This window comes from Falco peregrinus, chromosome 1 (assembly GCF_023634155.1).
Source record: "Falco peregrinus isolate bFalPer1 chromosome 1, bFalPer1.pri, whole genome shotgun sequence".
Lineage (NCBI taxonomy): Eukaryota > Metazoa > Chordata > Aves > Falconiformes > Falconidae > Falco > Falco peregrinus.
In genome coordinates this window covers 118,814,770-118,838,963 of record NC_073721.1, presented here as the reverse complement: position 1 = coordinate 118,838,963, position 24,194 = coordinate 118,814,770, and the positions used below count along the sequence as shown (strand labels likewise).

At 43.4% G+C, this 24,194-nt stretch overlaps 1 protein-coding gene across 1 annotated transcript in view; it reads left to right on the top strand.

Annotated features, from left to right (window-relative positions):
* Positions 1 to 397: 397 nt before the first annotated feature.
* The window catches only part of ABHD2 (abhydrolase domain containing 2, acylglycerol lipase), a 41,291-nt gene continuing 17,494 nt past the window's right edge, over positions 398 to 24,194 (top strand). Inside the window, exons 1-5 of the mRNA XM_055812117.1 lie at positions 398 to 497; positions 10,613 to 10,699; positions 11,516 to 11,716; positions 21,461 to 21,636; positions 23,192 to 23,359. Of these exons, the coding sequence (XP_055668092.1) occupies positions 11,523 to 11,716; positions 21,461 to 21,636; positions 23,192 to 23,359 (538 nt within the window). The 5' untranslated portion in view covers positions 398 to 497; positions 10,613 to 10,699; positions 11,516 to 11,522. The remainder of the gene's footprint in view (positions 498 to 10,612; positions 10,700 to 11,515; positions 11,717 to 21,460; positions 21,637 to 23,191; positions 23,360 to 24,194) is intronic.

Below are 24,194 nucleotides of genomic sequence, written 5' to 3'. Positions count from 1 at the left end.
CAGCTGGAGCAGATCCCCAGGCTGCCCCCCCCCACCCCGCGGCAGGGGTGTCGGCTCCCGCAGCAGGAGGGGGCAGGGGCGAGGCTGATGCTTCACCCTCGCGTCACCTCACCCCTCCGCCCTGCCCCGGCCGCGCTCTCTCATGGCGGCGGCAACCGCGGCTCCCCACAGGCGCCGGGAGCCCCGCCCCGCCCGCGGACGCCAATCACCGCCCCCCCACCTGACTGACAGGTGTCCAGGCCAACAGAACCCCAGAGTCCAGCCCCGCTGCTTCTCCACCAGCCAATGGCACCAGTGAAGGCCGGCTGGAGCTCCCTTCCACCCTCAGCTCGTCTTTCAGCCAATCGGCGCGCAGGCTCTGGCGGAAGCGGCACGGCGGGCTGCCAATGGGAGGGCGAGGGCGGTTACTAGGCGGCCGCAGGTAGCGGGGCTGGTGCAGACGGTTCGGAGCGGTGGTCGGAGCTGTTGGTGGCCCCGCGGCTGAGCCGGGCCTGCAGGTGAGGCGGTGGCTCGGGAGCCCCTTCCCCGCATGGCTGAGGGAGCGACGGCCAGGCCTCCCTCCCTCCCTGCCTCTCAGCCTCTCAGCGGTACGGGGCCCGAGGGGGCGTGGGGCGTCCGCTGGCCGTTCCCCCGCGGCCGGCTCTGTCAGGCGCTGGGCGGTCTGAGCTGCTCCTCTCTCTCCGGTCTTAGGCTCCTCCGTGCCTGCCCCGCCGCCTCCTTTCTGTTTATTTTCTGCGGCAGGCATGTCCGATGTGTGTATTCCCTGGGGTGGGGGTGGCCCTGCGGTGGGGTTTGGCCTGGTTGTGGTGGTCTGGGTGCGGTGCCTCTCCCGCCGGGGCCGGGCGGCGTGGTGGCGGCCTCACCGTCGCTTTGTGGCGGTGTGAGGTTGTGCAGGGCAAGGAAAGCGGTGGTGCCGGCGCAGGGAGAGACGGCTGAGGTGGGAAGCAATCGGGAGCTGAGCGCGGAGCAGCGGTCCTGAGGGCGATAGCTGTGTGAGTTAGAGCCGGGTGGGTTCTAGCTGAGATGTCCATCAGGTCACACTGCTCCCCCTAAATGATGCTTTTCTCCTCTGTTACTCCTGCTCCAAGGTCCTGACACTGCTGCTAACGTTTTATAACAATTTTAGACTTCCTTTGGTTGGTGAGTGCTATATACACCTGCTTGTCAGCCTGTGTGACAGGACTCTGCTCCGTTCTGCAGATTCATATATAACAGTATCGCAGTTGATGTTTTACAGCTGGTAAATCCCTTACCTGATGCTTAACTTCTTTAAGGAGGTATGTTAGCAGCAGCTTTATTTCTACAGTTATGGCTGGAAGGGTTGCATTCTTACACAGGTCTTCTCAGAGAATTCATAACAGTTTCCTCTTACTGTTGATGTACCGTTGTCACTGGTGTGGCAAGTAATAAAAATTCCTGTCTGCCTCTTATAGATTGCTGTTTGGCTTCTGCAACGCTGGTGCCTCCTTCTGTAACAAATGTTTGTGGCTTATTAAACAGCGAACTGGTACAGTGTGTTCATCTTAACATGCCTTGTCAATGATGATCATGCTCAGCCATGTTCGTAATGCTTGGGTTGACAAGTTGTAGTCTTCCACTGATACGGTGTTTGTAGAACACAGTTCAGCCATTTGTGTTTGTCATATCTCATTTCCAGACCTTTGATAATGTGCATTTCCTGTGCAGGGAGTCTTGTTATTGACAGCTAGTCTCCGGTTGTTCTGTTGGTGTGTCTGTTTCACCTTCTTTCTTAGATGCTTGCTTAGTTCCCATATCAAAGAAGTTTGCATAAATTCTCTTGTCTCTTCTTGGATTAGTGGGTATGCAGTGTTTCTTATTATCCTAGCCATCATTTATTTCAGTCTCAAAGCCAAGAGTAAACAGGAAAGATCTTAAAGAACTTAAGAGTTAATGTTTGGGGGGTTCTATTCTTCTGTCTTATTTTTTAAGAATGCTTTTATTTCAGCTTTTTCGTGGGAGGTTCTCTGTGTTACTGAGTGATTTACTTGCATAGAGGATGAGGCTCACGTAAGATTGTGCCAGAATATCTTCTCTAGGGGTGGAAGAGATGTGGAGGTTTGGGATAAAACCTACCATCTTGCAAAACTGTTTCTGAAGAAGTTAAACTTAAAAAATAATTTGTTCTTCTTGTAAAAGCCTTTTTTCTATTCAGGGAATGAATAGCAGCTTAGGCTCTTAGTGTTTCATAAAGCTGCATTATTAAACTTGTCATGTGAAAGCCCAGAGATTAACATGCTGAAATAGTCACTGTTCTGAGATGTGGTACTAGGAAGGAAAGATGACAAAATACCATCATTTGTCCTTGACAAAGACGTATGGAGAGGTTATCCAAATCTACTCAGTTCCAACTGTACATCTAGATGTAACTTGATGTACTATAGAAAATGGTGGCTTTAGGGCAGTGATTCAAACAGTCTGTAGTTGTAGTTTGACCTCGCTTGATAATGGAAATGTTGTGGGCGCTGCTGGATTCACATTGCTCTGTTACTCCCCTTTCTTGCTCTGTATCTCTGGCCTCTTCATCCTCACTTTAATGCCACCAGCTCTGGCAGTGCCAGAACTTAGGTTAACAAAGAGGATTTAGTAAAGTCTGTAGTAGGGGTGTACATGCCAGGGTCTGTGCTGCTAATTCCTGTTGAAAGGTGCAGGCATCAGCCTGAAACTGGTGTTTTTGACTTCTCAGCTAAAGCCTAAATCATCATAGTTCTGCTAGTGTATTGGAGACTTCATCTACACTTTCGAGTTTCTCTGGCAGACCATATTTCATGAGGTGTTAAACCTCTGAATTGCTATTCTTAATGTGCACTATAGATCAACTGAACTTCTGGGCAAGTATTTGCCCTTCACCCTAAATAGCTTGCAAAGATTAAGCTTAGATACAGTTAAAAAAATCTGATCAAACTCAGTTGATTGAGTTCAGTACCAAACAATTGATTTAACTTTAGTGTGCTAGGGCAGTCTGTCCTTATGGAGAAGCAAAATTCCACTTGCCCAACGTGTGGGTGGCGGTGATGCTAATACTCAGGCAGCTATCTTAGCCTCTCCTAGCTCTGGGAAGGCTTGTGTGCCTGAGGGTTTGTCTTTTCTCCAGCTACATCAGTTGACTTGATAATAAAGATTGTTTCATACTGCCAGCCTTACCCTGCCAGCATCAGCCAGCAGTAGTTCAAAATGCTTTGCAGAGCAGTTCTGTACAAACCAGGTCCTTGAAACATCTTTTTGCTTGTGCTCTGTTAGAGGTAATGGCAGTGGAAGGAAGCATCATACTTGGCAATGTACAGACTTTCATCTGTATTTGTAGGTCGACCAAGAAGTGTAGTTGCCTAGCACTTACTCTACTGTTGAAAAATACTTGAGTTTCCCATCATCATGGGTTGTCTGGCTAAAATAAATGGCAATGGCAACTTCCTCTAATATGGACTGAGCTTCTGCAGACACAAAGTCCTTCTGAGACTTCTGATGTACTAGTTACTAACCTTTGAGCTACAGCCCTGTTCAGGGTATCGAGTACTCCAATAGCATAATATGGGCTCCTGATGGAAAGGGTCAGCTAGGACAAGTGACTGCCTAGTAGCGGGGAGTTCACTGTTCCACAGTGTGTCCTGCTTCTAAACTTATTTATATCTCTTTGAAGATGCTTTTGTGTAGAGATGCAGGTTCCAGAAATGTTGTGCTGAGGGTGTTCAAGCTGGCTGTCTCTTAACTGGAACACCCAGTTCTGTGGAGTGTTGCTTGTGCATATGTGAATATGAAAGATTGTACAAAGTGAGATAAACAGACGCACAGTCACTTACAGGGGACACCCTTGGAAGAAGGAGAAAAGATTCTGACACATGTGCCTGTAATATCCCTAACCTCCCACTCAGATTCAGCAGGAGAGTGGGCAGTGTAGCTCCTTGGACTTTGAGTTGCTGGTGACTGCTCTAGTGCTCCAAAACCTCTGTTTGTTTTAATTGTCATTCTGGTAAAACTTGAGTATTCTGCAGTAGTGGTAGCTGTGTGTTGGTCACGTCCTGTCTCTTTGTATTTTGTTCTTTTGTCCTGAAGTGTTGCTGCTTCATTTCAATATAATTTTGTGAATTAAACTTCTCTAGCATGAGCCTTTTATCTTAATGGACATACTCTAAGGGAATGACTCTGCAAATCTTCTGTACTGCTGTGGAACAGAGCTGCCCATCAGGGGGGCAGTGGGAGCAGGAATAAACAAGGTCTTTAAAGACCTAAGAGTGAAGTGGCACCTCAGCTTTTGATCATGTTCAGATATAGGTGTTTTCAGACTGCTTGAACTGGACCAGTCTTGAACAAAGTTCACTTAGCTTTCTTAACTTGGGCTTTGGTGATAGTCTTTCCCGGCTGTGCAGCTAGTTGGTGTGGAGCATGCTTCCCATGTATTAGGGTGTGCACCCTGTAGCTGAGCAAACAGCTCTGAGGTGCTTGGACTTCGGACTTCGTGATACTGTGGGGACAGAGGGGTTGGAGTCTAAAGGTAAATGAGGCTTTAACAATATGATGGTACATTTCAAAATACAGTAAAGGAATAGAGCAGACTCCTTTGGGGGGGTTAGTCTGTAATGCAGTTTTTATTACCTCATTTTGCTATGTGTGGCTTCATGTTAGTAGCATTCCCTCAGCTGCTGATCATGGATTGTGGAGTCTTCTGCAATATGTTTATCCTGCTTCTTCCCTTGAGCTTAATGCTGCCTGCTGACAGTAAGCAAGTGACATCTGCTAATGCTGTAAGACTGGAAAGGTGTCAGCCCGTATTTCTTCTCTCTCAGTGCCTAAAAGTACACTTGACCTCTTCTAGGAGTAGCTGAAGCTCTGCCCTGTAGTTCCTTAGGGCAGGGGTTAGGGTGTGACAAAGTCCTGTCTCTGCAGTAATTGAATAATTGCTTGTTTAAATAACATGAGCCTTTCATTTAAGATAAGATGTGATTAGTTGATCTCTGTGGAGTCATCAGAGCCATGTCTTAGTTTAATCTTGTACATCAGGTGTGTGTGATAAAAGCTAGTGCAGTGTTTTTTCCATCAGAGACAAGCAGGAACCAGATAAGGTGACATACAGAGAGTCTATGTAGCAGCCTTATTAGATAATATACAAAAGCTGCCTGTCATGCAGTGGAACCATTTTGATCAGTTAAAATGATACTATGAAGAAACAAAAGCAGTTCATGTAGTTGGAAGGAAGTGAAATTCAAGGCTCATTTGACTGTCAATTAACCTTCTCGGGGAAGTGAAAGACTTGTGAGTCTTTGGCCCTGTTGGCTATAGACTTATTCTTGGGTGCTCTCTTAAGCAAGCTGCCTTGGTGTGTATACCCAGCCCTCCTAGGTGCTTGGCTTGTGCTCTGAAGGTGTAGGACTTTCTCAAAGACAAAAAAAAAGAAAAAAGCTCTAGTTAAAGGCACCTGTCTTTCTGGCTGTACTGATGGTGCCTTGTGCTGTGAACTTTGTCCCTGTAACCTCACAGTACCTCTAAATTTAGTGTATGAGCCAAGTATTGTATCTGATGAAAAGGTCAAATTCCATTAAAGGCAGCAGTCAAATTCTTGTTAGAACATGGTGTAAACAGTACGTGCTGCTTTGTATACTCACCAGCCAGCCGAACCCTGGCCTGGGTGCTGGTTCTCGCACAAGGTGGAGGGATTTGCATCAAGGACTTCCATGTGCTGTCCAAGTAATGTTCTTTTAAACATCCTTGTGATCGGATGTGTCAGTGTGCCCTCTATTTGGAGATAAAATGTCAGATGTCTGACAACAAAACTGCGATGGGCTTTGCCAGACTCCTGATGACTCTGGTGGAGGACTGCACTTTACTTCTCATGGCCACATCTAAACTGAACCTTAAGAGCTTGAAGTGCTCAGCTAATTCTTAATTATACCCTCTACGCTTTGAGGTCTGAGACTTAGTTGGCTCTTAAACGGCCAGAAGTACTGAGTGATACATCAAGATGATCTCAGCCTTTGCTTCTGACATGTTCTCTTCTGAGCTACCGCTAAAGATAATAGGAGGTTCTGCATGGGGTAAGCTTGGGCTGGTTAGATGCCAGTCTCAAGATAAGTGGTGTAATGCCTTGCTTTGTGTGTTAAGCTGAGGCATAGTACTGGTGTGGCCCTAAAATATAACTATAATTTTTTGGAGATCTTAAAGTACCAGTTTAAGCTTAACGCTTTTCTGTAAAAATAAAATCTCCTTTTATGAAAGTGCCTGGTAAAAGGCAGGATACAGGACTGTGCAATAAATCTTGTGGTTTTCTTCTTGATTCCTTTTGCACAGGTTCCTGTACTCGTGTAGCTTGTGTGACCTCAGACTGTCCTTCAGCGCTTTACAAAAACTTGATCTGGCAGCCTTTCCCATTCACACACCTTGCTTCAGAGCCTTTCCCAGGTGTATATGTTCCCTATGTACATTTTCATCTGGATGGTGTCTAAACAATCTTTCTCTGCATTTAAACCATTGGAAGCTCAGCAGTGTGACACATTTCTGTACATTTCTTGGAGTGAGATTTGAATAATATGCTGGCATAAAACTTGGCTTTGTTTAAAAACCTTTGTAGTGCTCTGACTTTCTGCCCTTTTCTTAATAAAGTTCCCTTCTCCACGATGTGGTTCTAAGTATCTTACCTGGTAGTGACAGGCCTGTAACTTCTGGTTTTGCGGTGTAACTTTCAGAAGAGGCATTAGCTTTGGTTGATATTAAAAGTGCTTAATTTCCTGGAAACTTTCCCTAAAGAACTAATTTCAGTGGAATAGCCTTCTTTCTTCCCCCTTCAAAGAGGTGTGTGTGTGGGAGGAACTTATTTCTGATCTGAATCTGCCTGGGCACAACTCTTTAAAGTAGGATGTCTTGCTTTCCTCTTGTCTAGCAGAATTGCGTCAGTTTTGTTCCTCAAGCAGGCACCACAGATAACTTATCAGACGTTTCTTGGACTGGTTTTATTTAACAAAGTCTGTCTGCTTAATGTGTCTAGAAACAGCCTGTGGCTCTTCTGAATCTTAGTGGGGAAGAGTGCTATGCAACTTGGTAGAAGCTGTAAAAGGACAGGAAAGGGGACTTTTAAAGGCTTTCAGTGCTGGTCAGGCATGCTCCGGTGTTGTGGTGTCTGGCTGAGCTCTCACAGCACTAGTGTGCCAAAAGCTGACTGGTGGGAGGGCATCTAGGAGGATTTTCTATCGAACTTAATGTTTCTGGAAATGTGATTCCTTCAAGATTCTTCAGTGAATGTAATGGGGCATAAAATCTCTTGCTAGTGGAGCTGCTATTAAAGAGGCTGCTTTTACTGATGTCTGGGCAGTTGCACACAGCTGCATCTTTGCTTTAGCCCAAAGCATTTCATAATACCTCAGTGAAATGAGTCTGCCAGGCTTTCAGTTGCTCATTAGAAGGCCTGAGGGAAGGGTCCTATGGGAGTGGCTTCCTTTAATGTCTTTGCTTTTTTTAATGTTGGCTTTCCAGTATGCTGAGTCAGGCCCAGCCTCGGCATGGGTGGGGAGCTGTAATACCTGGTACTTAGCAAATCCTGTGTGTGCCCCATTGAGTCACAGGGTGAAGTGACTTCTGTCCCTGGAAGTCTCCTCTCCCTGGGAAACCTGGAACAGAAATGTATACAGGTCTCAGATTTGTTGTCAATTGTGAAATCATTTACTATACAAGTCAATATCTTGATGATAGCTTTCCCAAAACCCAGTGCCTTTGAAAGGGTACATAAGAAATTTGCTGTAACTCTACTGGTGTTGGTTGTATCTTTTATTCCTGTCTGGAAAGGGGAAACATGGGGGGTATGTGTGTGTGTCTCATACTTGCACAGGTGAGGTACGCTCTTAACAGTAATGCTGAAGTGTTTCCTGTAACAGGATTTTCATCTTTTTATTCTGTGATGAAAGGGCAAATAAAAAGGCTTTACAAATCCAGCACTTGCTTTCTAGTGGTTGATTTTAGTTAGTCTTCTGTCACAAATGGGATGCAAGAATATTGCTTGAAAAGACTCAGTCTTTGGGGTTGTCATGGCTTTAATTATTTTAAAAAAGAATTGTACACTTAAGGTGCTTCAAATAACATCCTTGGCTCTAAGAGCTTCAGCTTCTTTGTGTTCCTCAATGTGGTTCTCAAACCCTGTGATGGATGAAAAGGCAGCCCTGCCTGCTTCCACTGATATACTTACTGCCTTTTGCTAATTTTGTCTAGCCTGCTAAAAGTTAATCTTGTGTTCTGTGTGCAGAAAAGGCCAAATGTTTGTCTGTTTATATTAATGCTGACCCATTTAGAGGAGATACTAGATTAAAATTTGACTGGCTCAACACTGTGGTTGTCTGTCCTTTTTCGTCAACAGACAAGTTTATTGGGTCATTACAAAAAGGGTTTAACAAAACAGAAGCAAGGTGACCTCATCCCTGCTTTTAAATAGGGAGGCATTTGTCCTATGTGATTAGAGGCAGAGCTCTCAAATACATTTCAGTAAACTAAACCCTTAAAATCTTAGAGCACAGTGCTTTGGCTCAGCCCCTGCAAATCTGCTTTGGCTGAGATCAGGTCTGCTTAGGTCTTCAGAAATAACATATTCTAGAGGAAGTACCTGAAGTGCCACAGCTGGATCCACAGGGCATGGAGTTTATCAATCTAGTCTTCATGTACTCAATCATTACTTAGTTAATCACTGCAGACCAGACAGCTGTGCAACTGCAGCAACAGTGCCAACTTTGTTAGCTATGCACAGACTGATCTGAGCTTTTACATAAAGATTCTGACAAAACCATGAACCTCTAGCACATCTGAAGTGTGTAAATTCATTGAATGTGTATTTAGACTGTGTAAAATGGAAAAATACTAGTTCACAGTTGTTAAAGCATAATCCTGCCTACCAACAGCTGACTTTTCTGAAAGTAACTCCAAGTTAGTGTACTTTCTTTTAAGGTAGTGACAGGCTAAAATGAGATGTAGAAGTATCAGAAAAGATGTGGTGTGTCTGTAATCTGAAGATTATGTAGGAGAGGAGAGAAGCTCTCTTGGAGATAAAGCTTAGTTGGATCAGTTATATTGAGTCGTGAGTACAAAATGCTAATGACTAACTGTGCCCAGTTTTCTTTTTTTACTAATTCACTAATAATGTGAAAGCTGTAAACAAACTAGCTTCAAATCCCAGTGGCAGGAAGGCCTTGGGTAACTTTTCTACTAGTATCTGTATTTTCTAAACAAAACAATGAAACAGAGATGCCAGCATAATTTCTGGGATTTCCAGCTGGGGAAGATTTGCTCAAGCAAGCACTTGGTTGTCTTGGAGTTCAGGAATTTGGTCTACTCTTCTGCCAGTTGTACCTTCCCTGAAGAAGCAATTGCTGTAGCTTGCCTGTTGTCTCCTACACAGCTGGCAGTAGTGTTGGTGAAAGTCTACTAAGTATGGAAGTGAGGTAACATATTACAACTTGGCACTGTACTCAAACTCTTCACTGAGACACATAATACCAATGTAATCTTCTGATTAGAAGAATAAATGGCTTTTTGTAACCCACTCCTTTCCCTTCTACTGTGAAGCTCAGAATTGGAAAATAGAAGCTTCAAAGTAGTCCAGTATTAAGTCTGCTCTCCTGCAATGCACATGATTATGGTGGCAAAAACTTGCAGCTTTCCAGCTGTTGATCAGTAGCTGTCAGACTTGTTTTCTTCCAAGGGGTTTTGGTGCAACTGCATTGAGTACAGAAAGTACTTCTGCAGTTTTGCCTTCCTGCTAGGAAGAAGGGTAAGGCTTTAGTATGGCCTGTCCTGTTGGGGTGTTTTCAAAGGTAGAAGCAACAGCCATGGTAGAGAGTAGACTGTTCTGGGGCTTTTTCCTGGAAGCTCCAATTCCCCAGTGGTTTGCTGTGTCTGTAGGGAATCCAGTTCTAATTGTAAATGCCATTTAATGTTTTTATGGTTACAGACTGAAAGCTATCTCTCTTCTAGTGCCATCATCAAATTCTTGCAACAAGCCTTGTGCATGTGCACTAGTGTTAATTAGGTGGCTGTATCTAAGCCTCCTGGTGGCTCTCAGTCTTGTTGAAGTGTGATGTGTTGTAATGTCTCAAAAAGCAAGTGTGGGAATGAGCAGAGACTTGTTTACAAGCTTCCATCTGTAGGAGTGAGCTGCCTTGCTAAGCCTTGTAGAAGTAGCAGGAAACTTCTTGCAGACTGGCTTCACACTTCAGTAACAGTGTTCCCTCTAGCCTTTTAAACATGAAGGGGTTTGGGTAGCTTTTGTAACTGGGGGCAATGTCAATGTCTTGCAAAGATAGTGACTGTGATCTTCTGGAAGTTCATAGCTTGGCTTTCCTCTGAAGTTGTGCTAGTTCTCATTATTGCTTCTGTGTCTCTCTGCTCATGAAGGTGTATTTCCATACTGCAGATGAATTAATATGCTCTAGGCAACTGATCTAGTCTGGAAACTGTCCACAAGCAAAAGATTTCTGATGCAAATGGATCACAGTTGAAGCGGTTGTGACTGAATACACAAAACTGCAATATCTGTGATGGGACCTTTGCATAGTTTGTGCTCTTCCCTGGCAGCTGGGAGATGCAGCCTTATCAAGTAATAATCAATTTGCTTTTCCTCTCCTCATAGGGTAACTCGGGTAGCACGTGGATCCAGGTGGTGACAATTCTGCTGTGGACTGGCAATTATTTCTGGCTTGGATAAAAAGTGAAATTGGTAAGACTTGTTAGTCGGGGTTAACTTACTGGGGTTAACCATGTGACTGAGGAAAAATGCAGGGAAAAATCTGCCCCTTCAGCATGAATGATATGTCCCAGTAATAACTGCAGCCAGCTGTTAGAAATGTATCTTCAAACTGACCCAGCTTCTTTTAAGAATCTGATTTCAAGAATGAAGGATACTGTTATATCTTGAGATTTTTAATTCTCTCCCCCATTTCCTTTACTGTGAAGCCCTTGAAAGACTAGATGTTAATCTAGTGCTCCTTCAGCTGCAGAACTACAGTGAATTAAAAGAAATGCTGAAGTCACTGGTACATAGTGACCACCTTGAATACCTGGAGTTAGTACTAGTATTCTCATGGAGTTGCAAAATTCAGGCTAAGGAACTAACCCAGTAGTTCTTTCAGAAACACCCACCCAAAGCTGCTGATGTGCCTTTATAGCCTGGCTCTTCATTCAGCTTCCATTTGAGCTGGGTAGTCCTTGCCAAGATCCTGTAGGTATTGACTGGCTGCAGACTTTAGGGTTTGACACCTGAGACACTGTTGCAGTTCTAGTGCAGCACTGATCAGGAATAAATTTCCTTCTCAGTTGATCATCCAGCTTCTGTTTCTTGTGGTAGTTAGGGTGGTTGATCAAAGTAAACTTCCTTTCATCTTAGAAGTTGCTAGTCTGAGTTGATATGCTAGGACTTTTGTAGCAGTGTTAACTGGCAAATTTAGGTGGTTAGCACAGTCTTAACGTGGCAGTTGATATTTGTATCCAATGCTATATTGCAAAAGCTTTACTGTTTTTTTTTTTTAATCTCCAGGCTCAAAATGAGTGCGATGTTGGAAACCCCTGAGCTGCCAGCAGTGTTTGATGGGGTGAAGCTAGCTGCAGTTGCTGCTGTTCTGTATGTCATTGTTCGCTGCTTGAATTTAAAAAGCCCAACTGCCCCTCCTGAACTCATTTACCAGGACTCTGCTTTGGCCCGCTTTCTACTCAAATCCTGCCCACTTTTGACCAAAGAGTAAGTAGTGTGTCTTTTCCTGTTGACCTGTGTTACAGGGAGAAGAGCTGCACTTAACCATTCTTCTGCCTAGTGTGTTTCTTAAACCTGGGTGCAAATGAATGTCAGGGTATTGTCTTAACTTGAAGCAGGTTTATTTTATTAAGCATTTCACTATTGTTGGTGTCTTGGGTACCTGGGTTTAGGACCGAGCCTTGTGCAGGGCTCTTCATAGTCGTATAGAAAAAGCCATCCGTGTCCCTCTGCTGTATGCTGATACTGTACTGTGTAGCCCGCTGTTTCTGGGAATGGGGGGGTGGGGGTGGATGCAGTCAGCACTTGTTCCTCTTCATGTACTCCCCTTTCTGTTAGGGAAGAAATCTCTTTGGGCTCACAAGAAGGAAACACTGTCGTGGTGTGGCTGTGTACTTACAGTGAACACAGGGATGGCAGCTTTAGCGTGCCTACTCTTATCTGAAGTGCCTTAACTTGATTGAAGACTAATGAAATTTATTACTGGGTAGAGCATGTCATCATAACTAGTTTAATAAAGTAATGACATACTGTAGAACTCGTAAGTCTGTTGAATGCACTTTCAAATTGACCTTATGTCAACTATGTGTTTGAGCGGGTTGATCCTTGACCTTCCATTCTAGGACCTCCAGAGTTAGTGCAGCTGCCCTTACTTTCACCAATAATATGAAGCATTTGCTACAATTTCATGAGGCTTTGGAGGGACAAGGACTTTGATTATGGTATTTCTCTTCTGCAATCATTTTGAAAACTTGCAAGTCCTATTTAGGAGCCCTAAATACATCAATTATCTAGTAAGTGCTGAGTGCAGCTGCATGAACCTTCCTTTTGGATCTCAAAAGTCAAGCTGGCTTAATGATAGTCATTCTAGGGGAGATGTGAAGCTTTTAGCAGTGCTGTTAGGTGCCTTGATTACATAAGATGTAAGATCTTAGCCATAGGATCTGTAAACTCCTAGAGGAAGCAAAGCATTATCCATTTAAAATTGGAGCCCCGAGAGGGTTCCCTGCTGCCCTCTGAGTTTGGTAGTAACATAAGTGTGTGTGTTAAAGCTGAGCAATGAAATTGGATTCTTGATTATGTCTAGTGTCTTAACTGCAAAACAGTTGCTTCCGTAAAAAATACACTAATGAGGTTCTAGTTACTTGGTGCCTCGTCATCTCAGTGTTGGCGCTCCAGATTGACATGTCCCTAGTTGCTGAAAGAGCAAGCATGAAGCTGTGCTGATTACCAGTCTTGAAGGCATATTAGTATCAGGCTAGTCTTTGAAATAGATTGTAAGTCAATTCAGAGTTGGTTTTGCTCCTGTTTCAGCTCTGTTCTTACAGCACAAGCTCCTAGGGCTACTGTATTAGAGCCATGTTTTTGACTTTCACTCAGCTGGAGAACATAGCATTCCCCAAGGAGTGAAAACACAGAACGTTGTCTAAATTGCAGTACATCTGCTGTGCATTAATTGCAGGAGTGAAGAGCTTCTTGTGGAATCCTAGTGGTGTTATGTGCAGTCTTGGGTTATTTGCTTTCTCTGGATTGACTGAGCTCAGGCTTGCCAACTTCTCTGAGAGCTGTAGCAGTGATTACCAACACATGGTTCTTGGGTAGAACACTGTCTGAAAGGCTTGTGTGACCCCAGGAAATACACTCAGCTGAAACAAACTAGAAAAAAAAGTGTCAATAGGTGGTAGTTCAGTCTTGTTAGCTCTATACCTATGCTAGGGAAGACAGGAATATAATTGCTGTCAGGGACTGAAAAGAGGTAAGTCAATGTGTATGTGGTTATTTTTTTCTATACTAGTGATGTTATCACAGACCCTTTTTTAATACAGAAATTTTAAAAAATCAAATAAATCCTGTCTTTAGGCATGAAAGTCACCTGGAGGCTGAAGGGGAACAAATATATTTCAATTCCTGCAATTATGCATGAAACAGTTTGTAGGATTAATTAGCAAAAACCTACGTGAAAACAGATTGTGCCATACTCCACTGGAAAAAATCTTGCAAGGCTTTGATTACTTGCTAATTATTCTGAGTGTTAGGAAAGCTGATTAAGCAGCTCTTTTCAAATTCTACCATGAAAGCAAAATAAGTAGCCCAGCAATCCCTCCTGCTATATCAATACTAGGTTTGTTGCAAGATCTGCTATAAGACCAGCTCTTCTGTACCATTGAGAACTGGCTTTCAGAGCTGGTTTGTTCAGCTCCCTTATGCTTAAGGGAGGAAGGGGTGAGAGGGTATTGCTGGAAAAACCGAGGTGGCAGGCAGAAAGCAGAAATAAGCAAAGTTACTTTATCTGTGCAGCTGTTCAAAAATACTTGGAAAAAACACTTTTGGATTTTTTTCCCCTTTGTGGCACCATCTTCACCTATGGACTTAATCAATATATTGTAACCATAGCGTCATTCTGTAAGCCAAGTGGTGGTGGACGAATTATTTAAGAACTTTGGATATAAAATTGCCTGAGATGGCTGTGTGCCAGGTACCTTGTGCTTGCAGATGTTAGTACTGCTTTTTACAGTTCTCTAAGCTGCTAGAAGCTTTCTATGTACCTGTTAAACACTGGTAAGCAAAAGACTGTCTTCCTAGTCTTCTTTTTCTGTCTTACTTCTATTTCCCTTCCTCTACTACCCTGTGGCCAGCTCTGTACTTCGGTTTACCAAGTGGAGTAGCATAATCAGGCCATTTTTCATTCAAAGAACTGCTTATTGCATAGAAGTTCTTGCAGATCAGCACAGCTGTTGGTGCCCTCAAGCACTTGGGCCTAGCCCCTGGCTGCAGCTGTCTCTTTTTCCTGTCTTTCAGATTGGTACAGAAAGTCTGCCATTTGCTCTTATTCCTGTAGAAATGCAGCATTGGCTCTTTGATTCATGGGGACAGATTTTTGGCGAGTGCTTGTGGTACTGGACTGGACATTTTTTTGGCTGATGCCAGTTTCCTCTACCATCAAGAGTGCGTGTGTATCTTTATGTAGAGGCAAGGCACAAGTGTCATCCTTATTGAAAATAATTACCCTTGCTGTCTGCATGCTTTTATCTATTAGTAAAGGCAAGCTTTGCAAAGACTGAGGCAAATGACTGTCAAGCCTGTTAGTAAACACTGTCAAAGATCCAGCCTAGATCCTTCTTATCCTTTGTTTGCACGGTGACCTATACTGGATAAGCAGGCTGCCTGGTACCAGAAGACTCTTTTGCGCTGTCATTGCTGTTCTCCTAGATGCAAGGAGACAAGTAGTCAGAAAAACTGTCTTCAAGCTTTTCAGTGTTCCTTTTCTTCCACCTAATAGCAAACAGTGTTTGATTCCTGTCAACTCCTTGGTGTTTTACCCTGGGAGGAACACTTCCAGGAGAATAATAAACTAGAAGAGCAGTATTACTCCTGAAGCTTTGGCAGGTGAACATGTTGAGAGGTAGAGAAGAATGGCAGCTCCCTACTGATAAGCTGGAACATTGACCCTGGGGGGAGAAGCCCCCTCGGCAGGTATTAGTCCTTGCTGGGTGCTCTGCTGGGGCATTGGCAGCAGCCTGCTGTTCTCCAGCTGTTCCCAGCAGGGAAGATGTGCTGTAATACTTGTGCCCTGTTTTGACTAGAAGACTTCTTGTAGATGCTGAAGGCTGAGGAAGGGTGTGATGGGCACTTTACTAAATAAAAGCTGCCTAAATTGGGAAGGAGGTAGTTTAACCCAGGAGGCCAGTCTGTACTTTTAAGTAATTCTGACTTCACACAGTTTCCAGGGGCAGCAGATACTTCTCCGCTTACGTTAGCCTCTTTTTCAGAGACTCATGGGACATGGAAGCTCTTGTAAGCTGCTTTAAATTTTTGCTCTTGCATATTTGTGTCTTCATCACATAGAACAGTCTGAGCTGATGCAGAAAAACCTGTTTTCTACATATTTGGGGAGGGGGCTGAACCCTGCAGACTTGGAGGTGCTTTCTTGATTGCAACTAAAATTGCATTCTCTAGAATCAAACAAGGGTCAAGGTTTGGTTTGCAAAGCATCCTTTAAATACCTTCAAACTGCTCTGTAAAGGGGGGAAAATAACCTGTCACCTGCTGTAATACGGGTGGCTGTTCTTGGGGTGTCCCCTGACACAGACAAATTGTAGGCTCTGCTTTCTTGCCATCAGTATCCAGTGCACATCAAAGTGATGTAAGAGTTAATCTTTAAAGTGTTAATCTCCTCAGATGAAATGAAGTAATGCTCCAGAAATAAGCCTGTTGCTGAACTTCCATTGCAGTTCTTTGAGGACCTGAATGCTGATGCTTGCTAATAAAAATAGCACAGTTTTCATGTGCTTTGTGTGAGCTGCTTATACAGCTGCTGCTTTCCTAAATTCCTGCATACTGGGCATGTACATGTTCTAAAATTATAATCTGCTACCTAAGACCCACTAAAACAATCTACAATCATGTGTTGGAAGTCTTTTAAGTATTAAAATGCTAGGAGGATGTTTGTGAAATGCTTAGGAATTCTCTTGCTCTCGGGCACTGTTGTGGACCTATCAGGATCTCGGGCTGTGCTGCACAGCTGAAACACAGCATTTGGAGCTAAAACATTAGCATTTGTGAGCAGATTTATGTAACTGGCTGTGAATTCATTTAGCCAGTTAAGGCTGATGAGCTCTGTACTTGTTGTGCCATTGTAAGTCAGCTTCCATAGTGACTGTCATCCCCAGACCTGTTCTCGTCTGCCTTCTGTTGCAGAATCCTGTTACTGGAAGTTATAGGACTGGCTACTGGAAGACATAACTAACTGTGTCAAATATTTATCTTTACTTAAAGCGCTTGGTATCTGTGGTGCAGCTGACCAAATCAAAACAGGAAAGTGAGTCAGCTAAAAGCCTTTGGGTCTGGAGCAAACTAGGAAGCTTTTTTTTTACCTCCTAAGTTATCAGTACTTGCTTGTCTGTGGTATTGTAGTACATCATTCTTGTCCTGATGTGGACATGTATATACATTTTTAGTAAGAGGTCTTCCTGATGACTGCTCAGCTCCTGTCATTTGTAAACTGCTACAGTGGAAATGCTGCTTATAGACATGGTGTCTGTGCCTGGGCGCTCATACATCTGTGACAGCTGTTCTGGAACAGGGTACACAGAGGAATACGTAGTGACTCATCTCAGTACAGTGACATTTGCCGTGCTGGGGTAGTCTTTACAGTATACCGCTTTGGTTTATAGCAGGCGTTATAGAGAAGCTGAAGTCTGTCATGTCCTTGAACACTTTCACTGTTTCTACTTAATATCAATGCCAGAGGGAAGCCACCTGCTTTAGGAGTGAGGGCCCCTTGTTTGGCAGACATGGTTAAATTTAGCAGTAGTGATAGTTTTAGCAGAAATCTGAAGGGCAATGCTTGAATGCTCCTTAAACTGAATACTACTTAGTTGCTCAGTCTGTATGGTATCTAGCTTGTGTTTCCATGTGTTACACCCTGCTGAGCTTGTTTTGTTAAGGTAAGCCATAAGAAAAATACCCTGAGTACACGTTCTCCTGCCTACAAGGATGATTGTTTTAAAGGAGCATCTCTTTTCAGCTGTTTGCCATGAGGAATGTTGGCTTAGCTACAAAACAGTCTGTGCTGGCTATTAGTATCAGCACTGGACAGTTAGGTTTTTTCCAGCTGAGTTGAGGATGAAAATGTCTCAAACCGTTTTTTTACATAACCTAGATTTTATTTAACCCTATTATCAGATTTGCACTTTAAGAGGGTGAAGCCTTGCACAATTCCTGGCAAGCTTTTTTCCCTCACCAGTGTGGTGTCATGCACCTTCATGATAGAGTTCTTTGTGCTCTCTTCTTTGAATAGTTTTACTAAAAGCAAGCTGAAAGTCCAGATGTCTTGTCCTTCAAAACTGTACAGTCTTGCACTGTTATGCTCAGTACTTGGTCTTACACACTTTGTCTCACTGAAATATGTAGATAGAAGTCACTTATAGGAAGAGTTTCAAAAAAAGATTTGTGCATTGCTGAAATAGTGTCAGCAGCAATAGTCTGACAGGCAGATCATATGCCTGATTCTGCTATAGATTATAAGGATGCCTTGCAAAGTCAAACTTGGCCCTCAGCTGAGGACAGCTTTTACTGGAATGCAATGATGCAGAGGCATCACTTTGTTACTGTCAAGGCTTTATAGGGTTTTGTAGTAGTTTAGGTTGGCAACTTGTCATGGTAAATGAAGGTCTAATATTTTTAATAGCTGCTTGCTTTTGCATCAGTCTGGTAAAGTGAGTTATCTGTCTTAGCTTTTCACTGATCATGCAGGATGTATGCAATCTGGCCAACTTCTTTATCCTTCCCTGTTGAGGTCTTGTGATGTTTAGTCTCCCAGAGTCTGGATACTTAAAGAATTTTAGGGTATATATGTCACCACAAGCCTATTGCTTGAAGGCTGATGTGCAGTAGTAAAAGAAAAGTGAGAATAAAGCCCTGAAATACATGCAAGTGTTAAAACAGTTCACAAGCTGCTGCTCTATTTTTAAATGCAAACATAACATGTTTAAGTATGACTAACTGGGAGTAACAAATCTCTGCATCGGAGTACTGTCCTATGCACATTACTCATGCTGGAATGACCTTTGAATATTTTTCTAGAGGAGTGTAGTTACATGTAGACTGACTAATGCTAATGCGTCTTTGCAGGCAGTGTGACGCCTAAACAACTTACTGGAGTTAATATAGAAAATAAACTGAGCATTTATTTGCTTGGTCTATAGGCTGCTCAGAAACACAAGGTTCTGCACTCTGAAGGGAGCAAGCAGTGAATGCACCCATGTCTGTAAGGCTTCACACAGTTTTAACTTTGAGGGAAATGTGGATCCTACAGGTATAATTTGTCCATCAGTATGGATGGAATCACAGGGGATTCCTGCCTTGGTTTTACTATTTCCTTTAATGAAGAGCATACCAATGAAACTGTATATGCTGTTTGGCTATGTGTAGTGTAAAGGTTTGACTTACTGAAGATCAGTACTTCAGGTAACTTCCAGATGAGTTATCTGAAGGCAGGCTGGGTTTGGTTTTTTTCCCCAGAGGAACCAGCTGTGACCTGAGGAGGTAGGCTGTGGTAGCAGTGCACTTGGTAAGCAATATGCTTGAAGCCATTTATCTTCATTTAAATGCCAGCAGTAGTGGTGAGGCTTTGAAGACTCTTCTAATTTCCTAACAACATCCTGTGGTATATGCTGCTGCATCTATTCTGCTGGATGACTGTGACTTATGTTTACCTACAATTCAGTGCCCAGATACAAGGAGAGGCTTGGTGCTTGCAGAGATTCCTGATATTTTTTTTATCAATGTGGTAGTGGTAATCAGTCACAGCTGTATAACTTGGTTGCTGTAGCTGGAGAAATTGCTTTCCTGTTAGCCCTTTTGGGTAAGACTTTGGTTATGTCTTTGAAAAGCACTGTATAGAAGCAGAATCACCAAAACTTTCCAATGCATGTGCTTAGCCTAAGATTAGAAACAATGCAGCAATATTGATGCCTTGAGTGTCTTCTATAATAAGCATTTGCAGATCTTTCATGTTGTATTTGACAGCTCTCCTCAAAAGCTGCTAGCAAAACCTCCGCAAAGGACTTGCGTGAAAGAAGGCAAAGAGGCAGTCAAGCATAGCCTAGTGTGGGGATGGCTGCTGACCTGGACTGGTAGTAAATGACTGGGGTGAACCTAGCTGTTTGTTCTTGTGCTAGAAGAGCAGTGTCTCTTCCATCTGGCATAATAGTTGCTGTTCAAAACCCTCTGCAGTGAGCTGTATGTGACTTGAGCAGGACCATCTGTAGCTCTTCTTGTGCAGCCTCGTTTAAATTGACTGCACAATCCTGATGGATACCTACTTTGAATTGTGAGAACATAATCTGCTCTGACAACTTTCCATCTCTACCAGCAATTGCAGAGGATGAGTTTGTATGGTCCCCATCATTGCTGGGGATCTCGGCACAGCTGGCGTGCTGCACCTTGCATCTGGCAAGACCCACGTGCAGTGTGTATCTTCCAGTGCAGATGCTGGGCTGGTGATAAATAGTGCTATTAGTCTGACATAGATTCTTTGAAAAGTTTTATAGTTGAGTGATCAAATCCAGGATGCACTGAGGGCTAATTAACAAGGCTGCAAGGATGAGTTGGCAGCTTTTGCAGCCTTTATTGAAGTGGTATCTTCTTCTACGGGAATCTGTTTTGGGTCTTTGGGAAGTACATTTGCAGAAACTGAGTGAAACTGTACAATGAACTGCTGTGTTACTTTGATTGTAAGAAGTCTCCCTCATAGATGAGAGAACAGAACAGGGAGAAAGCGCATACTGCTGCCTTTGTCTTGCTAAACAAGCATAGATAGTTCTTATTTTTGTAGGAAGTCTTTCAAAAGTGTAGGGGGGAGAAGGAAGTTGTGGCCATGACACGTGAGACCTGGCATGGGGAAGAAGGTCCAGCTGTGTGGGTAGGTAGTGTCAGAGCACAAAGGCAAGGTTTCTGTCACATTCTAGTGGATTATGGGCTTAAGTAGGAAATCTGAGTCCTGAGCTGCCTAGTTTTCTGTGAACGGGGAAGAACATGATCTCTACTTCATGTGGTGTCAAGCAGTCAAAGGGAATAACTGCAGGAAGCCCTAAAAATTGCAATAGGGAGGGAGCTGCTAATCTCTTGGGATCCCAAGGTGGTGTAAGTAGCTCTCGGGCTTCTTCTGGGTATCCTGCTCTGTGCAACAGAGACTGCAGCTCCTTAATTGGAAACGTGTCCCCCTGGGACTGTTCTTCTAGACAAGAAGTCAGTTGTGCTTTCCTGTTGAGAGCTGAAGTAACTATCTTTTTTCAAGGCATCAGCTCAGTCTCTCCTTTGTGGAGTGGCCAGGTGACTGCCCTGCCACCACTGTGTATGCAACAGTATGCTTCCTGTTAAACCACTTGCAGCTCTTCTTGTACTGAAAAAAACCCAGTAGCTAAGCCTTTAATGCGTTTGGGCCCATAGCTGTGTTTCCCCTATGTCCTTTTTTGAGGGCCAGGAAGCCAGGGAAAAAGACAGTCTGCTTTGTCACTTAGTTTTAATGTGCCCTTGGTAAAGATAATTGCTAGACTCCCCTCTTATGTTGAGAGGGATTTATTATTCAGTGGAGTTTAGCCAGTTCCAACAAATCCTTTTAAAACTGTCCCAGCTTTACCTAACTCTGCTTGTGAGGCAATATCACTCTGTACCATGCCTTTGCTTAACTGAGAAAAACAGTTCTGTGTAAGTGTGTCCTTGCTAGCAAGTCTTGGGGCTTTTGGTCTTCCAAAACTTGCTATGGATCCTATGATTTCTGCCACTGGCTTGTACAGTCAAGTGCTTACACAAGTTCCTGTGGTTCAACCCAGCAGGCTTCAGTGTTTCAATTAAAACAGATTTACAATGCTTTACAGGTTCTGGAGGTCAGTTTGGTTGGCTAGCAACATGCTGTCCCAATCTGAGGCACAAGGCTGCTGTGTATTTGGTGTTAAACATATGTGCATGTAACACTTCAGTATAGAAGAATGTCTGGTTTCTGACTTCTGCTGCTGTTATCAGTGCTGATTTCTCAGCTTTGAGAACTTATCAGTCTCTCCTCTTGGGTAAGGCTGCAAAGGTCAGCGTTGCCAGTTCAGTCAAAGCAAAAACAATTTATTTGTTACTATAGTTGGTAGTGAAGGGAAGATTTGTTGTGGGAGTGCTTATCTGTTTGCAAAGGCTTGTTAACTCAGCAGGGGTAAGCAATTAAATTACTGCCTCTTCCAGGTACATTCCACCCCTGATCTGGGGAAAGAGTGGACATATTCAGACTGCCCTTTATGGAAAAATGGGGAGAGTGAGATCGCCACATCCGTATGGACTTCGCAAGTACCTCACAATGCCAGATGGAGCAACAGCCACCTTTGATCTCTTTGAGCCACAGTCTGAACACTGCATTGGAGGTCAGTCAAACAGCTGCTGGCTGCAGCTAGCTGCTAACCTTGATTCTCTGCTCTGGGGGATGGGTGAGGACACTGCTACCTGATTTGTCAGCAAGGTTAGATGTTAAATCTGATGATGGAAGGGGGCTGTTAAGCAATACTAACCAATGTGTGGAAGTTATGAGGCCATCTTGCTGTATGCTTATCTCTGGCAGCAGGAGAGACCCTATTGGATTAAGTAACTGTTTGTGGCACGGGGCGGGGAGTTATGGAATGTTTCTTCTGTTCCTTAACTTGTGCCTAAGGTGAGAGGCTGGCAAAGAGAACGTGTTGGTAAGCCTTGTTTGGAGTGTCCTTTGCCTGTTAAGACTGTGAGATCATAGACCAGAAGCTAACTGTATGATGTTCTTCATGGCCTGGTGCGTATGGAAAAGAAACTCAGCTTTCTCTCCCCTTTAGAAACAGATTCTTGGTAGACTTTACTAACAATAGATGTTTGAAGGTCTGCATGAAAACAGACTCTGTGCACAGTGTATGAAGGAGTCCAGACATGAAGAGAATTCTGTGGAAAAAGTAGAATACCATGGTGATTCCTTATGTATTCAGAGTGAATGTCAGCTTTCAAACTCACTGTTACTGCTAGTATCAGCAATGCTTAAAAATGAGTTACTGTGGCTTAACTTCACAATTACAACTTACAATAAAATCAGCTACTGCAGGGGTAAGCCCATGACTAGTACTTAGGCCCTCAGAAAAAGCAGAGGTTTTTTCCTAACTGTCAGTGAGGTCCTCATGGTATAATGCTGCATGAGAACAGTTACTGTTATCTTTATCGCTGAAGAGAATCTGAGCAGTGCTTTCCTAATGAGGGAAAACTCAGTAGATAGAGCTGCTAATGTTGGAGCTTTGCATGTAGGAGTCTGATAGCTAATTTGAAGCACATAAGCTAATCCTAAATTTAATTTACTGTGGTTACTTGAATACAACAATTACTTCCTTAGTTGATGAAATATCTTGTTAAACTAGCAGTCATCTGCTTTGTGGCTAATCTAATGACATTTGATCTGCTGACACTGTTCACTAATGTCAGCTGATGAGAATATCTGTGTTTAGCAAAGCTTCATTTCAAAAATCTATTACACCCAGCTCTGGATGGGAAATGAGGGAAAAATAGCGCAGCCAGTACACTTGGTGCATGAACAAGCAGGGGGCTCCAGAGCTTACATACATTTAGCAGTCACAACAGGCTGTCAGAAGGCAGAACATGTGTAATGTCAAAAACATCCTTCAAAGGGAAGAATTTACTCTTGGTCTCTAGGCAGTGCCTGCAGAACTGTTTGGGCAGCTTTCCCTGAAGTTAGAAAACTGTTAGTCTCCTGTAACATGAATTACTTTTTTACATCTGTAGCACCAGAGCCACTAGTCTTCTGTCCCATACTGGATTTTTGGCAGAGTAGTAGGATTTTTAGCTTGCTTCTGGTAGATGGTTTCCCACGGATCTGAAATGGAAACCTTCTGAATCTCTTAATTTGCATAAAGTGACATTTACTTAACTTTCCTCTCTTTCTGTGCACAGAGGATGTCACAATGGTAATCTGCCCCGGGATTGCTAACCACAGTGAAAAGCAGTATATCCGCACTTTTGTTGACTATGCGCAAAAAAATGGGTACAGATGTGCTGTCCTGAATCACTTGGGAGCTTTACCAAATATTGAGCTCACTTCTCCACGAATGTTCACATACGGTAGGTACTTTATGGCAGCTGGGGACTTATTTTCAAGCTTGTCTTATGGAATTTCTAGGGCTTGATCAGTCTCCTTCAGCATAACACAACTGCTGTATCTGAATGTGGATAACAAGTTTGTACTATTTCTTGGGAACTAAACTGAACTTACATGTGAGGAAGAGGGGAGCCTAATACTGGGATTCACTTCTCTGTTCTTACACGTGTATCCTAATAAAGGAGGCAGTTTTCCGGAAAGAACTACTGGGGAAAAAATCTCTGGTGGCTACTAAAGGCCTGCTCAGATGATTTTTAGAGATGCTGAAATGTCAGTTTAGTGGAGTGTGAAACAAACCTGGCTCTGAAGGATAAACACTACTTCTGAGGCTTTGTAAAATGTAATGAGAGAGGAGTTTTTACCGGCCTATGCAGAAAGTACGTTTCTGTCCTAGGAGGGACAGGTGAAGATTGGCCTCTGAAGTGCTAGTGCTTAACTGTTGTGACTTTGAGCTTCCACCTTGAGTATAAGGAAGTCTGTCTTAACCTAGAAATTAAAAGGAATAAAGGATTTGGAACTGTTAAGGGTGACTCCAGCTATTCTGAACTGCCCTGCTAGTGAGTAACATATTTGTAGAATGTGGCTGCCTTGCCTGTGACCTGATCTGCTTCTTGAGCCTTCATGTCCCTCATCACTGCAAATGTCTATAGGTACATCATGTTGGAGTCGATTGTGGGTTTAGCAGACTGGTATTGGGTTTCTTTTTAAAAGATGACTAAGATACTGCTAAAAGTTTGGATTAACAGTTTGAATGTTTATCTTGAACAGCTGAATTGCCAAAACATTGTGCTTTGAGAT